Genomic DNA, 14,474 nt, shown 5'->3' with positions numbered 1-14,474 from the left:
TGTGAATGTTGCTCGATATATTACTGTATATGTTACTGTATATGTTTCTGTACATGCTACTGAATATGTTACTGTATACATTACCGTATATGTAGCTATAAATGTTACTGTATATGTTGCTGTACATGTTGCTGTATACTTGAATGTATATGTTGCTGTATATGTTGCTGTTTACATTACTGTATATGTTAATGTATATGTTACTGTATATTTTGCTCTATGTGTTACTGTACATGTTGCTGTGAATGTTGCTCGATATATTACTGTATATATTACTGTATATGTTACTGTATATGTTGCTGTATATGTTTCTGTACATGCTACTGAATATGTTGCTGTATACATTACCGTACATGTAGCTGTACATGTTACTGTACATGTTACTGTTTACTGTATATGTTGCTGCATATGTTACTGTATACGTTACTGTACATGTTGCTGTATACGCTGCTGTGTGTTACTGTACGTTATTGTGTGTTTCCGTAAATGTTGCTGTATATGTTTCTGTACACTATCTGCGGGCTGCATCAGAGCAGCTCAGCGAACCGCGTCCTCACTTGACCCGAGCAGACAGGAAATGCTGTAACACTTCTGCTGACAACTTTCTATGTGCTCTTTCCGGAGTTCCTCTCCGGGCGGCTCCTCAGATGACACACCGCCCTACAGACAGAAAAGGACAATACTTGGCTAAATATATTTCAGTGTATGTCCTGTCATGCCCGCTGTCATTCTGATGCCCAGCGCCTGCGCCAGTCTTCTTCAGCTGACGTCACACCCAGCATGGCGGTCAAGGTGACTCCGTCAATATTTCTTATCACATATTAATTTTAAAGGCATTAAAGCGGCCGTGAAGGAACCGCTGTCGGATACGGAGGACAGCTTATCTGGGCGGACGCGTGGGTTTAAAGCTTCTGTCTAAAATTGCAGCGGAGTCCCCCTTTATTTTAATCCTGCATCTTTACATAGGCGCATCTCTGCCGGCCTCGCAGAGACAGCTGCAATTAATTTCCTCTCTTGCATTTGTATATCAGTCATTTGGATTGCAGCGGTTTTACTCTGTAGTCTGAAAAGATCGCAGCACGGTTATTTTTTACATGCAGGGTGCAGTAGTTGTTGTTACAGTCGTGTGGGATCGATCCCGCTGAGCTGACTGCGTAAAATTCAAAGCTAAACAGAGACAGCCTGAACTTCAGTTTTATTGATCAACAGATCGAGCTCTGTAGGCATCATCATGATATTCTGACTGTGAACTCTTTTTTTTATAGCAAATTCCAACTTGTGTGTCATAGGTGCAAGCGACAAAAAGAGCCGACCCCAATGACTTGAAGACTATTTTTCTGAAGGTAAGACTGTTACTCAGAAATCAAAACATTTGGAGCCTTAACCTATGGGACGGCACACAAATACATGGAGAAACTGTGTGTTCCAAGTCCACTAAAGTATTGCAGTTAGTGAGTAGTTTCTGTGCGGTGTCCATTGGGATACATAGTTCAGTAAAGGTCACACAAATGCTTCGACTAATTTTGGATCTGCTTCAACAGAGAATCTCCCCTGCTTTGACTTATGTGTGTGTAGTGAGTGTTTGGATCATTAGCGCGTCACTGAATATCTCCTCCTGCTCTGTCTGCTACCTTTCAAAGACACAAATCCCTGGCATTAGCGTGCATTTGGAGTTTAAACTTGTACCTGAAAGTGGGGACTCTGAGTTACAAATCGCCTTATGGTCCCTCCACATCTCTTGACTCCGCTATAAGAGGACTGCGTAATTTGTGATGCATATTCAGGTGGAAGAGTTAATTACTGGAAGCTCATTCTGACTGCTTGTATAATTTAATTAAGAACTACTTGAGGCCTACTGTGAGGGTGAATGGATACACAATCTTGGTGCAGAAATGTGGCAATAAATTGCTTGGAATTAATATTTTCATTTAAAGCATTAATTCAGCAGAGTGCATTGAATTGTAGCCCTGGAAACACTTGGCGTGAAGGTCTCCTCCCACACTCCCTCTCTGTTTATCTCATGCTCTCTCTATCTGAGCTTGGCTCAGACCCATGAGCATGGCCTTTCTGTTGGCAGTTCATTTGGCACTTGTGTTTCCAGAGCTATCTCTGCTCCAACTTGAAATCCAATCAGGCTCTAAAAATGACCGTACGTCTTAAAGCCTGACTGAGATCTCAGGTTTAGCACACCGCTGCCTTAGCTGTACTTGTTCTGCTTCAGTCAAGCGGAGTTGCAACACAACACTTGCAAGGTGATGGTTATTGATTTATTGTGATTGTGTGCTAAGCGTTTTATCAATTCAGATTAGGTTTGGGCAATATGACAATTTGTGACATGACACCATAGCAATTTTTCTGAACTGGTTATACCGAGGTACCCCTTTAAGACGGGAGCTACAGTCTCTGGTTGTTTAAGATGATTGCAAATCAATGAGCAGAACTGATTTGTGATCATATTAGACTTACAGGATTTTTTGCAACAGGTGCCTCGATTTTTCAGGCATTTGTTTCACTAGATTAGCCAAAAATAAACATTCCTTATCAGATACTGTGTCCTAATGTACTTTACCATAATGTATATTTATATTGTGATATAAAATTACATATGGCATGATATAAGATTTTATCCATATTGCTTACCTCGATATTTGGTAGTGGTGGCCTATAGGTTAGACAGGTGGGCTTGTGATTGGAAAATCCCAGTTCAGTCTCCAGAAAGGCAGGATAAATTTGGGTGGCGAGAGTGAAAGAGTACCACTTAGCCATCCCCGAGGTGCCCTTGCGCAAGGCCATTGAAACCCCCCAAATGCCTCACTAGAGCTGCTCAGTGGCCAACAGATTGTCCTGGGCAGCTTTCAGGTGTGAATGTGTGTGTAACTGTATGAGTGTGAACTGTGTGTTCCAGGAAAAACACAGCCTGTACTTCCATGAATAAATAAAAATAGGTACTGTATACACCAATCCCCAAACACTTTTCATGCAACTACTTTTTTAATACATTGAAAGATATATTTATTACAGCAAATGACACAGTATGCCGCACTTACATTGTATGTCATGTTGTGTGTCAGATATTTTGTTTTTTAAATGTAATATCGTACTTATTTGATCAGATAGTGAGATATATATGGTTGTCTTCCCTAGATGAAGTGAAAGGATGACAACTATTTGAAAGAGACTGATGCTTTTCAATGCTTTTTGTCACAATGGGATGCAGCACAGAATTATATAGATTTAAAATACTGTGTAGGGTCAGTAAGCTGGGAATCACATGTGCTGGTAAAGGAAAAGTGAAACACGTTATTTTCACAAGTAAAAGCGATACCAGTTGAGAGCACCACAGTAAAACAAACTTGTTGTTGTTTATCACCTAGTGATTTTTTTTTTTTTCTCATTGTATTCAATTGCCACACAATTTTATTTCTGTGCACACAACAGAATTTCTTCGTCTAAATCCACATGTGGATCCACATTTAACGTCCACATTGTTTACAGCTCTGTCTGTCTCCTCTGCAGTATGCCAGCGTGGTGGGGGATGGAGAGCATTACATGACCCCCGGGGACTTTGTACAGAGTTACCTGGGTCTGCATACACAGCCTCAACATAATCCCAAAACTGTGGAGCTGATAGCTGGAGTGGCTGACACCACTAAAGATGGGTGAGTGCCCACAGTGATAATAGGGAAGTCCTCTGTTATGCTGAGATATGTTAATATTTGTAGATTAACAATTATGCTTACTTATGTCTTTATTTCCCCAACACATGTTTTGCAAGTTTATTTGTACATTGAAAATTATGTTTCCTTCGTGCTTATGCTTCTGCAGCTTGTCCTGAGAACAATGTAAATTCCAAGTGAAATTGGAAATTGCAGACTACAAGCTGTCAGCACAATATTCCAGTAACCGAAAGGCATTTATGACGCAAAAACAAGCATTCATGTAATGGACAAATGCATACAACAGTTCTTTATTAGCTGCTGCATGAGGGTTATGTTGTGTTAACTATGAGTGGGCACTTAAGTTACGTCAGTACTCTATCTGTTGATATATTCCTGCACTAATATCCAAAAAGCAAATTCCTGTAAAATTATTGAGCTAATATGGTAAGTGGTTCTGTCCAGAATTTGAATTTGAATCTTAGGGGGCACCATTGACTTCCATCCATTTAGAACCATCTAAATTTAGCTGTAACGGGTATTTACGACAAAGCAAACCATGTACTCCTGTTTCACCAGGTTCTTTAATGTACTTTCAAATCAGCAAAACAGCAAATCATATCAAAGCAGCAATCAACGTTTATGGCCACTGTGATACCCAACTCTCATTATCTGTGTATTATAATTTTTCTTTCAGTTGCCCCACCTGTCTGTTTAAGGCTCAATGGTTGATTAAATATTCTGTAGATTCAGTGGGAGTAGTGCATTACCAAATAAAATCATATTTAGTAGGTGCCAAAGAGACTGTTAATGATTAAGCCCAGTGATGTTTGCAGAGTAAATAGCCATCTTTATCAGTCAGTTTTACACCTACTGCTGATTATTTTAAAAACCTTTGATAAGATAAGCTAAAATATATCTGAAGTACCCGATCATGGTTGCACGTACAATCACCTTTAACTGCTGCTCTTTACTCTAATTAGACTCATGTCTAAATGTCTCATGCACAGCTGAAAAATAGTAAAAAAACAAAAATCACATCAAGGTCCTAGTTAAATGTTCAAATTCCCTTTTTTTCTCAGCACATTAAAGACTTATCGTCCATGTTGGTTTAAAAGGTGAACTTCATAGTTAAATATTTTTAATGATATATACATATACTTTATAAAATAAATAGTATTAATAATAAAATGCAATAGAATGAACTTTGAAGCTCAACCTTTAGACAACATGAATGAGAAGTCCTTAAAGTTCTCAGAAAAAATGGAAATTTGGACATCTACAATTTCCGTCACAACTGGGCAAATTACATTTGCTGATGAAGATATTGTGATACGATCAAAAGTTCTAGAGCAGCTGCTAAATGCACCATGAGTTCAATTTCTTTCAGCTGTTTTTATTCAGCAGTTTCCAAGGTTGAGAATGAACTTTGAAGCTCAGCCAAAAAAAATTGATTTAGTATTACATGACTGCATTTGCTTGCTGTTCTCAACCTCGGTCAGTATCCTTTCTCTTTCTCTATCTCTGGTCAATTCAACTGGCAGGGTAGATTGTGAAGTTATTGTAGCTTTTGTAATTTTGTGAAATATGCATATGTCCTTTGTTCAGATAGCACTCTTTCTTTCTTTTCCAAACAGACTGATCTCTTTCCAGGAGTTTCTGGCCTTTGAATCAGTTCTATGTGCCCCGGATGCCCTGTTCATAGTTGCCTTTCAGTTTTTTGACAAGACTGGCACAGGAAATATCTCATTTGGTATGTACATGTCAGCACGCTGGTGAGGGGCTGTACTTTCAGCTTAACTACAGGAGACTATGTATCATGTTATGTAAAGAGAGTATAGTTTCACTCTAATATTATTATTATGCCTCTATTTGACTAAAGATCATGTAGATAATGTAAGGTATGTAAGATGCTTTTTGTTGTAGTTTCAATGGATTAGTGATAGAACACAATGGTGATGGAAAGTGCCAAAAACTTGTGCAAGAAAGGGTGCTCAAGGTGAGTTTGAGTGTAAAATTGAATGTTCTGGGTTGCAAGGGGGATTCTTACTAAAGCATGTGTTGTCAATAATTGTAGCAGTAGCCACATTTTTATTTTCTGGGCCTCTGGTATTACATATACCAGCAGCTTGTATTTTGAAAGTCTCATCTCAAGGCGGGACAGCAAGCGAGCTGTGTGGAACATGACATTTTAACCAGTCCCATCTGACAAGACGAGAAATTAATTCAGCATGTCATAAATGAAGAGGTACAGAGTCGTATAAAGGAGCTGATGCTATACTCTTTGTGCAAAGGGCCTTCATAACGGTGACTGAAATTGAGAGCAGTGCTTAAAATTCCTAGATGGACTCAAACCCCTAAGAATGTAGACTGTCAAACACCCCATTCAGATTCACAGTCCCAGTGGACTCTTTCCTCTACAGTAACACGGTTCTCTACAAAGGGAATGAGGATGTGAGATGGACATTACAGTTGCATCTGGCATTTTTTCCCCATCTGTCTCTTCTTATTGCTAACTCATGTCTCACTCTTCCAGAGAATGTACGTGACATCTTCAGCCAGACCACAGTTCATCACCACATTCCCTTCAACTGGGACTGTGAGTTCATCAGGCTACACTTCGGCCATGAAAGAAACAAGCATCTCAGCTACATGGAGTTCACCCAGTTCCTGCAGGTATACATGTTATGTCACAGAAAAGCATTAGGCCTACACTTACAATGAAAGGAACGGTTTGACATTTTGGGAAATAAGCTTATCCACTTTCTTGCCAAGAGTCAGATGAGGAGATTGACCCCACTCTCACATCTGTACGGTAAATATGAGGCAGCTGGTTAGCTTAGTTCAGCATAAAGACTGAAAATTGTGTGGTGCTGTCCAAAGCACACTAATTAACACCTTATATTTTGTTACTTTGTTGTGTCTTAGCTTTTTTGTCTTGTTTGTTACTCCAGGAAGTGACTGCGCCTGGGAAAAAAAAAAAAAAAGTCAAGAACACAACCCCCTATAAAACTGCAAGTTTTTGTGGTATACTAAGATAACCGGCTGCTGATACCTTAGTGAATGGAAGTGAGGTTGGGTGTTGATTTTTGTTTTTAGAAATCAAACATTTCATTTCAGTGAGAGAGTGCTTTTTCCTGTGTTTTAAATGTTACGTAGTCTCATATAAAAGGTTTTTTCTTGTCATAATAGCACAGTACAGTGTAGGTATTAAACTGAGCAGCTCATAAGAACATCTGCAGTTAAGCAGTTTTGTATGTAAATGCAACATGATATGCTACTGTCAGTACATAATTTCAGCATGGCACAAAGTACAGTGCATTCAGTCCCCTTCACTTTTTCCACATGTTGCAGCCTTTTGCTAAAATCACCCCGAAAAAAATTATTAAAAAAAGAAAAAAAAAACACAAACTGAAATATCACATTGACATAAGCATTCAGACCCTTTACTCAGTACTCAGTTGAAGCACCTGTGTCTTCTTGGGTATTATGTGAGAAGCCTCGCACACATGGATTTGAGGATTTTCTGCCATTTTTCTCTGCAGATCCTCTGAAGCTCTGTCAGGTTGGATCGTGGACGGCCATTTTCATGTCTCTCCAGAGATGTTCGATTGGGTTCAAATCAGGTCTCTGGTTGGGCCACTCAAGGACATTCACAGTGTTGTCCCTAAGCCACTCCTGTGTTGTCTTGGCTGTGTGCTTAGGATCATTAGCCAGTTGGAAGGCTAACAGTCGGACCAGTCTGAGGTCCTTCGCGTTTTGGACCACGTTTTCATTAAGGGTATCTCTGTACTCGGCTGCGTTCAGATTTCCCTCAACCCTGACCAGTCTCCTTGTCCCTGATGCTGCTGCCACCATGCTTCACCGTTGGGATGGTATTCGGCAGGTGATGAGCAGTGCCTGGTTTCTTCCAGACATGACGCTTTAGAACTGCGGCCCAAAAGTTCAATCTTGGTTCATCTCACAATTCGAGAGTCCTTTCGCTGCTTTTTTGCAAATTCCAAGCAGGCCTTCATTGTCTTTCACCGAGGACAGGGTTCCGTCTGGCCGCTCTGCCGTAAAGCCCACATCGTTGGAGTGCTGCATTGCTTGTTGTCCTTCTGGAAACTTCTCCCATCTCCACACAGGATCTCTGGAGCTCAGCCAGAGTGACCATCAGGTTCTTGGTCACCTCTCCTACCAAGGCCCTTCTCCCCCGATGCTCAGTTTGGTCGATGACCGGCTCTAGTAAGAATCCTGGTTGTTCCAAACTTCTTCCATTGAAGAATTATGGAGGCCACTGTGCTCTTGGGAATCTTCAATACAGCAGTATTTTTTGTAGCCTTCCCCAGATCTGCGCCTTGATACAATCCTGTCTCTGATCTCTGCAGGCAGTTCCTTTGACCTCATGGCTTGGTTTTTGCTCTGATATGCATTGTAAGCTGTGGGACCTTATATAGAAAGCTGTTTGCCTTTCCAAATCATGTCCAATCAATCAATTAATTTACCACAGGTGGACTCCAATCAAGGTGTAGAAACACTTCAAAGATGATCAAGAGAAATGGGAGATACCTAAGCTAAATTTCAAGTGTCATACCAAAGTGTCTGAATGCATATGTCAATGTGATATTTCAGTTTTTACTTTTTAATAAATTTGCAAAAATTTCTAAAATTCTGTTTTTGTTTTGTCATTATAAAGTATTGAGTGTAGATTGATGAGGGAAAAATTAATTTAAACAATTTTAGCAATAGGCTGCAACATAACAAAATGTGAAAATAGTGAAAGGGTCTGAATACTTTCTGAATGCACTGTATGTATGCATCAATAAATATGAAATCATTCATCCTCTGGTGCCACATTTTCGTCCTCATGAAGGACAAACGGAAATGAAGTAAATCATTATATGCTATATATGATCTCCTAAGGTAGTGGAGTTGTCCTGGGGTGTTGTATCTTCAGTGTTTCATCTGTTCAGCTGTTCTGGTGGTTTGCGGTAGCCCACTGTGTAACTGAGGACACTTAACATTGTTGTTTTCCATTATTGCTCGTTGCCTGTGTCTCACCGAGACCTCTGGGCTGTTATCAGCGGCGGCAGTATGTTCAGGGAGGAACCTGGTTTGGAGTCAAGGGCAGTGGTCTTAGGCAGAAGCTGGGTGGTCCAAGAGTTAGACGGGCTGCACTCTAGCTCCACCACAGTGTGGGATCCTTCAGAGCACTTTGTGGTTTATCATACTTGACTAAGGCTTCCCACCGCTACACCAAAGACCCTTTGGTGTGCAGGATTTAATTAATGTCTATCATTAATATTGTCTTGTTTTTCTGTCATGTCCAACCATATTCCATTTCTTTAAACTGAGTATTACATAAATAACAAGGACGTAAAAGTCTATGTGTAGCTTTTTGATTGTTTTTCAAACAGTCTTGGCCCTGCCACCTTGTGGTTGTTGCAGTTGTTGAATGCAGGCAAGGTAGAAAGATTTGTAAACCTGCGAAGTATGATGTTTAGTGAGGCAACAAAGTATTATCATGAGTTCTCAACAATATAATCAGCAAACATTGTGAGAATTAATCTTCAGCAACAATCCACTGATTAGGTTATCAGAATCGGAGTGTGAAGATGAAGTAACTGCTGAATATTGCAGGGATGTTGCTCTGCAATCCGCTGGTTATACGCAATGAGCCTTGACAGCAGACACCGACCCGGGGTCAGCCTACCCCTGCATCCCCTTCTGATTGCACGGTTGTCATATTGAATCATCTTCCTGCGGACGCACGCCTGTCTCACCAACCGCTTGGCCCGACTCTGGGATCAGACTTCTGGGAACATGGTTTACATTAGTCTCCAGAGAGACAGTGGTGATTAGAAAAGCCAGTGTCTGACACAGTCACATCTGATGACTTTCACATCTGTCCAACACTGATATTATTATTCTTTCTTCCTCAAAAGTTCCATTTCACTGCTCACTCGTAACACGATGCTCCTCATCACAGGAACACACTCTTTGCTTCTTTTGTCAGCTGACGGCTTTCGCGTGTGCGCGTGTGTGTGTGTGTGTGTGTGTGTGTGTGTGTTCCTTCAGGAGCTGCAGTTGGAGCATGCCCGCCAGGCTTTTGCACAAAAAGACAAGAACAAATGTGGCAGCATCACTGCCTTGGACTTCAGCGACATCATGGCCACCATCAGAGACCACATGCTGACACCATTTGTTGAGGAGAATCTGGTTTCAGTGAGTAGTAGAAAAAGTTCTACACCAGTTGCTTTTTTTTAGAAACATAAGAGATCAGGATTCAGTGACTAAAGTTAGCTTGGGCATAAATGTTCGTAATTTATGTTTGAAAGAACTGCTGTCATTTAGCAGGCTGAGATAGATTTAAAAGAATACAATAAAATCCATCTGAAGTTACCTCCTGTGCAGAAGGAATGACAGATTTTGGATCTTTCTCTAGGCTGCAGGAGGCAGCACCTCCCACATGGTGAGCTTCTCCTACTTCAATGCCTTCAACGCCCTCCTCAACAACATGGAGCTGGTCCGCAAGATTTACAGCACCCTTGCCGGCACACACAGAGACATACTAGTTACCAAAGGTACACCTGAGACACTCTGGAGGGTCTCCTGACATTACTGAATTAGTCATGTGTGCATTCATATGTGGTATGAAATGTAGCTGTTGGATCACATTTTAACTTTCTCGACAGAGTGGTGTGAGTGAACACACAGGGAACTTTTACTGTAGCACTAAATTACAAAGGTAAATGGAAATTTCTAACCTGGTAATCAGATCACCCCTTACATGTAGATCTGTAACTGATAGTTGTGCTGTCAGTCACATCTGCTCCTAATTGTGTTTTCCATTGAGATGCAAACTGTAGACCGTTCCTTTACTCTCTCTCCATGTATTTTTCTCCTTGTAAAGAGAAGACTGTGGAAAAATAGTATTTGCAAATAATTCTTATTTGTATTACAACACATATCAGGTGGGTGGGTGTAAAGCAAACGCTCACATGTCAGCTGTCAGTCACAGAAAAGTATATCATTGTAGTACTCAAGACCAGAGAAGCAGGCTTGTAACTGAAGGTTGCAATCCCTGGACCTGACAGGAAGGTCTTTGTCGGGAGAGTGAATAATCAGCTCCCTCCTTCAACAACAGCCATCCAGTTTTCTTTGAGAAAGATCCCCTGAAAGTAATGGAGCTTGTCAGCAGAACTGAATATAAAGCACATATAAAAGAGTGACCACAGGGTGTCCCGAGGTACAGCAAATACAGAGTTGATTTTTGTGGTTATATATATTTTTCTGTTATCTGCTTATATATCCTGTTTAGCAACAAGCATCTACAACAACACTAAAACAAACAAGGAACAGTATTTGCAAATACTATTTAACACTAGCCTGCTGTAGAAAATACCTGACCTCTCCTTTTTCTGTTTGACTTTAATGCTTCGACGCTACAGTGGCTGAAGTTTTGTTTGCATCATTTCATTTTCTCTTCTCTTTGTTGCATTGTAGAGGAGTTTGTTCATGCTGCCAATAAGTTTGGTCAAATCACTCCAATGGAGATCGACATCCTGTACCAGCTCTCTGGTCTCCACTCTCACTCCGGGTAAGATTCTGAATTACCCTGTTTTTCCCCAGTGGAGTCCATCTGTTCATTGGTGAATACACTGAACATGTTTTATCTACAGTAACATCATGTATATATCATGTAGAAAGAAGCTGAGAAAACCAGTTGGAAGTGCTGATGTGAGACTTTCACACAGGATCTCATTCATGTCTTTCACTTATTGTTATATATTCAGTGATTTACAGGCATATATAGACTTTCAGTGACAAAGCTAGAATACGCAAAATCACTTTAAATGTAAAGAAAATGTAAATAAACTGTATTATAGTTTTATTTATTTCTTTAGTTATGTGTATAAATAGTGAAACTATATTTTTTACAGCCTAGAACTCTTCTATAATAATATTTGAGCTATCACGACTAAATATTTGTGAATTTTTAAAGGCGTCTGTGTCATATAATGTATTTGGGGTTCCTGGCAGCTTAATACATTGTTAAACTGACAGAATAAGAAGTCAGACTTATAGCTGCAATTGCACTGAAAAAAGGATGCCACGCATGTGGGGGTAAGGACCGTTTAAAAGGTGCTAATCAAAGACATAAATGAATGCATAGACAGTCAGCGGACTTTACTTTTGCACTTCTGTTGATGCAGTCACCCGAGTAGACTCTGCTGCTGTTCCTCAAATCCACTAAGTGTATTCAAAACATTTATACAAAACTTTTTTTATTCCACCATGAATGGAGGAAGTATGTTACAGGTCTGTTTATTGGCTGTAAAGATAAAGTTATTGCTTATTCAGTTTAACAACAGTTGCTCCACTGGCTGATTTACAAGACTAACATAAAACATGAATACAGATTTTATGAAGCGTCAGGCTAGTGGGGAATATTTGTGTCTCAAACATTAGGTAACAAAACACTTTCATTTACTTGTTGGGCCACGGGCACTCGTCCAGCTTTGTTTGTCTGTGGTTTATATGAGCTTAAATTAAAGTTGCAGTAACTTCAAGTTATATGCCAGTAAAAGGTCTGTGGAAAATCTTACATCACTGGCTGCTGCTCGCAGTAGATGCGGGGCTGTCTGCTTTTTCCTGGACTAACTCCCTCCCGCCCCTGCTGTTCTGTGTTAAGGCGGCTGAACCATGCAGATATCGAGAGGATAGCCCCGCTGGAGGAAGGAGCCATGCCATACCACCTAGCAGAGGCCCAGAGACAGGTAGCCTGATTGACTCCTCTAATACACCTCACATCCTTGTGCCTTTTATCAAAGCCTTTTCCTCTTCTCCTTCTGCTTCCTTCTCACAACGGAGCAAAAAAGGGAGAATGCTCAGTCACTGAATTAGCCGAGTGCCCATGTTTTTCTTTCCTTGTGAAGTACATTACTTAAACTCGCAGATAAAAGTACACCAATTATAGTTATAGAAGAGCAATGGATTGTTGCGTTGCACCTCTCCATGAAAGGCTCTCCGCATTTTATTCAGTGTAGCTGCACATACACATCAGCTGCAATCACACATCTGAGAGGCTAATAAGAGGCTTTTATCAGTGTGAGGCTTGAGGAGTTTTAGGAGCCTTTAGCAGAGTCTGCTAATGGAAGTAGGGGAGTGTGAGAGTCAAGGTGGATGTGGGAGAACAAAATAGTTCCTGCCTCCACCGGATAACACGGCTCTATCTCAGGCTGTGGTCAGAGTTTTCAGGCCACTCATGCTCCTGGGACTCATGCTCAGGGGTCTGGAATTTGATTCCTGGGGGGGGGGGGTGCAGTTCTTAGGCCTGCCCTTTAGTGGAAGTGGGCTAATTGTTTAAACCCTTTGATCAAGACCTCGATCTTGTTAGCATGCAACCCTCGGTGGAAGCATCTGGGAAGTCGAAATGAGTGATCTGCTATACTCCCTTCTCATCTGGTCCTGGAGAAGTTACTCACTGCCTCAACCTGCACACACACACACTTTTAACAGAGTCTCACTCGGACTGTGTAATATTCATGTAGATACTTATCGGTACATGGCAAAGGCTTGTGGGACTAATCTGTTCCCTTGAACCACAGTGAAAACAAAGGGGCTCCGCTTTCAACATCAAACACCGACCCAGAGATCAAGTAGATAAGAGAGAAATTATACTTTGTTGTAAAAATAAAAGAAGGCCTTTAGCTTGTAGCTTCCCACATGTAGCGTGTGTGGAAAACTCAGCCACAGGTTCACACAGTCATTTACTGTACCCAGAGCTGGTCTGCCTGTGACATTTAATACTGGCTGATGATGAATCAGACGTTATGACATGTCCACATTCCATCACCTTTCTCCATCGCTGAGTACTCCATAGCATTTTTCTTTCTACAATGTATCTGGTTCACTATAGTTTAATAGCCAGCTGATTCGTGGTTAGTGTTCTGATCCCCCCCTGTCTTTCTCCAGATTCATTTGACCACTGGTGTCTTTTTCTCCTATACAGCACACTCACGAAACGTCTCGGCCCATCTGGCTCCAGGCTGCAGAGTCCGCCTACAGGTTTACTCTGGGCTCAATCGCTGGAGGTGAGTGACATGTCTGCCGCGGAGCCCCCAGCCCGCCCGAGGGGTAACCTTAGCCGGCCAGACTGGTGCGCTGAGGCCCCGGGGCTGGCCATTGTGCTACAGGGAGAGGGGTTGTGATGTGAGGCTCCGGCATTGTGCTGCCGTGCCACCGGTGGCTCCAGGCTGTCGTTGGAGTCGGAGCCTTGGAATGACACAAATCTTCCGGAACCGCACTCTCTGGAATCTCCATCTAATTACACTGGGAGAAACGGATACAAGGAACCCCCGACATAACTGCCCCTAAAACAGGAACACACTCTGACTCTGTGTGTGTGCGCGTGTGCGTCTGCGTGCGTGTGTGTGTGTGTGTGTGTGTGCGTGCGTGTGTGTGTGTACTCTCCCCAAACGCACACAAAACGTATCAATCCTCATTCACCGGTAGACAGTTCACGCAGGGAGAAGCATAGAAAGAGATATATATCACGAGGCATATAGTGAAACTGCCATGTCTTTGTGGGGATAATGAGCTGTTTATCACACTCTGTGCTGACCGAGCTGTTGGCATGTTTGAGAGAAGAGTCATTACAGCAGCCTTTGATGTCAGACAAGACATGGCAAGTATAGCTGCGAACAGGAGTTTAGTGCAACTTACTGTAGTTTTCCAACAGTTAGCGGACTTCTTACTCGGAGTGTAATAACTGTTTTTTTATTAGCTTATACACAAATACAGCTCAATATATTTCGCATTGATCATTAAACA

The 14,474-nt window shown here is 41.4% G+C and overlaps 1 protein-coding gene across 2 annotated transcripts in view; it reads left to right on the top strand.

The window, feature by feature from the left end:
• The first annotated feature begins 612 nt into the window (after positions 1-612).
• The window catches only part of LOC120801851 (calcium-binding mitochondrial carrier protein Aralar1-like), a 21,447-nt gene continuing 7,585 nt past the window's right edge, over positions 613-14,474 (top strand). Inside the window, exons 1-10 of one of the 2 annotated variants that reach the window (XM_040149136.1) lie at positions 613-792; positions 1,290-1,343; positions 3,517-3,659; positions 5,294-5,409; positions 6,193-6,332; positions 9,717-9,863; positions 10,084-10,222; positions 11,145-11,238; positions 12,334-12,418; positions 13,654-13,735. In XM_040149136.1, the coding sequence (XP_040005070.1) occupies positions 706-792; positions 1,290-1,343; positions 3,517-3,659; positions 5,294-5,409; positions 6,193-6,332; positions 9,717-9,863; positions 10,084-10,222; positions 11,145-11,238; positions 12,334-12,418; positions 13,654-13,735 (1,087 nt within the window). In that variant the 5' untranslated portion in view covers positions 613-705. Of the gene's footprint in view, positions 793-817; positions 897-1,265; positions 1,344-3,516; positions 3,660-5,293; positions 5,410-6,192; positions 6,333-9,716; positions 9,864-10,083; positions 10,223-11,144; positions 11,239-12,333; positions 12,419-13,653; positions 13,736-14,474 lie in introns of those variants that run through there. The other variant, XM_040149137.1, reaches the window with a different exon arrangement.

Source organism: Xiphias gladius, chromosome 16 (genome assembly GCF_016859285.1).
Source record: "Xiphias gladius isolate SHS-SW01 ecotype Sanya breed wild chromosome 16, ASM1685928v1, whole genome shotgun sequence".
Lineage (NCBI taxonomy): Eukaryota > Metazoa > Chordata > Actinopteri > Istiophoriformes > Xiphiidae > Xiphias > Xiphias gladius.
This window is presented reverse-complemented; position numbering and strand designations above follow the sequence as displayed.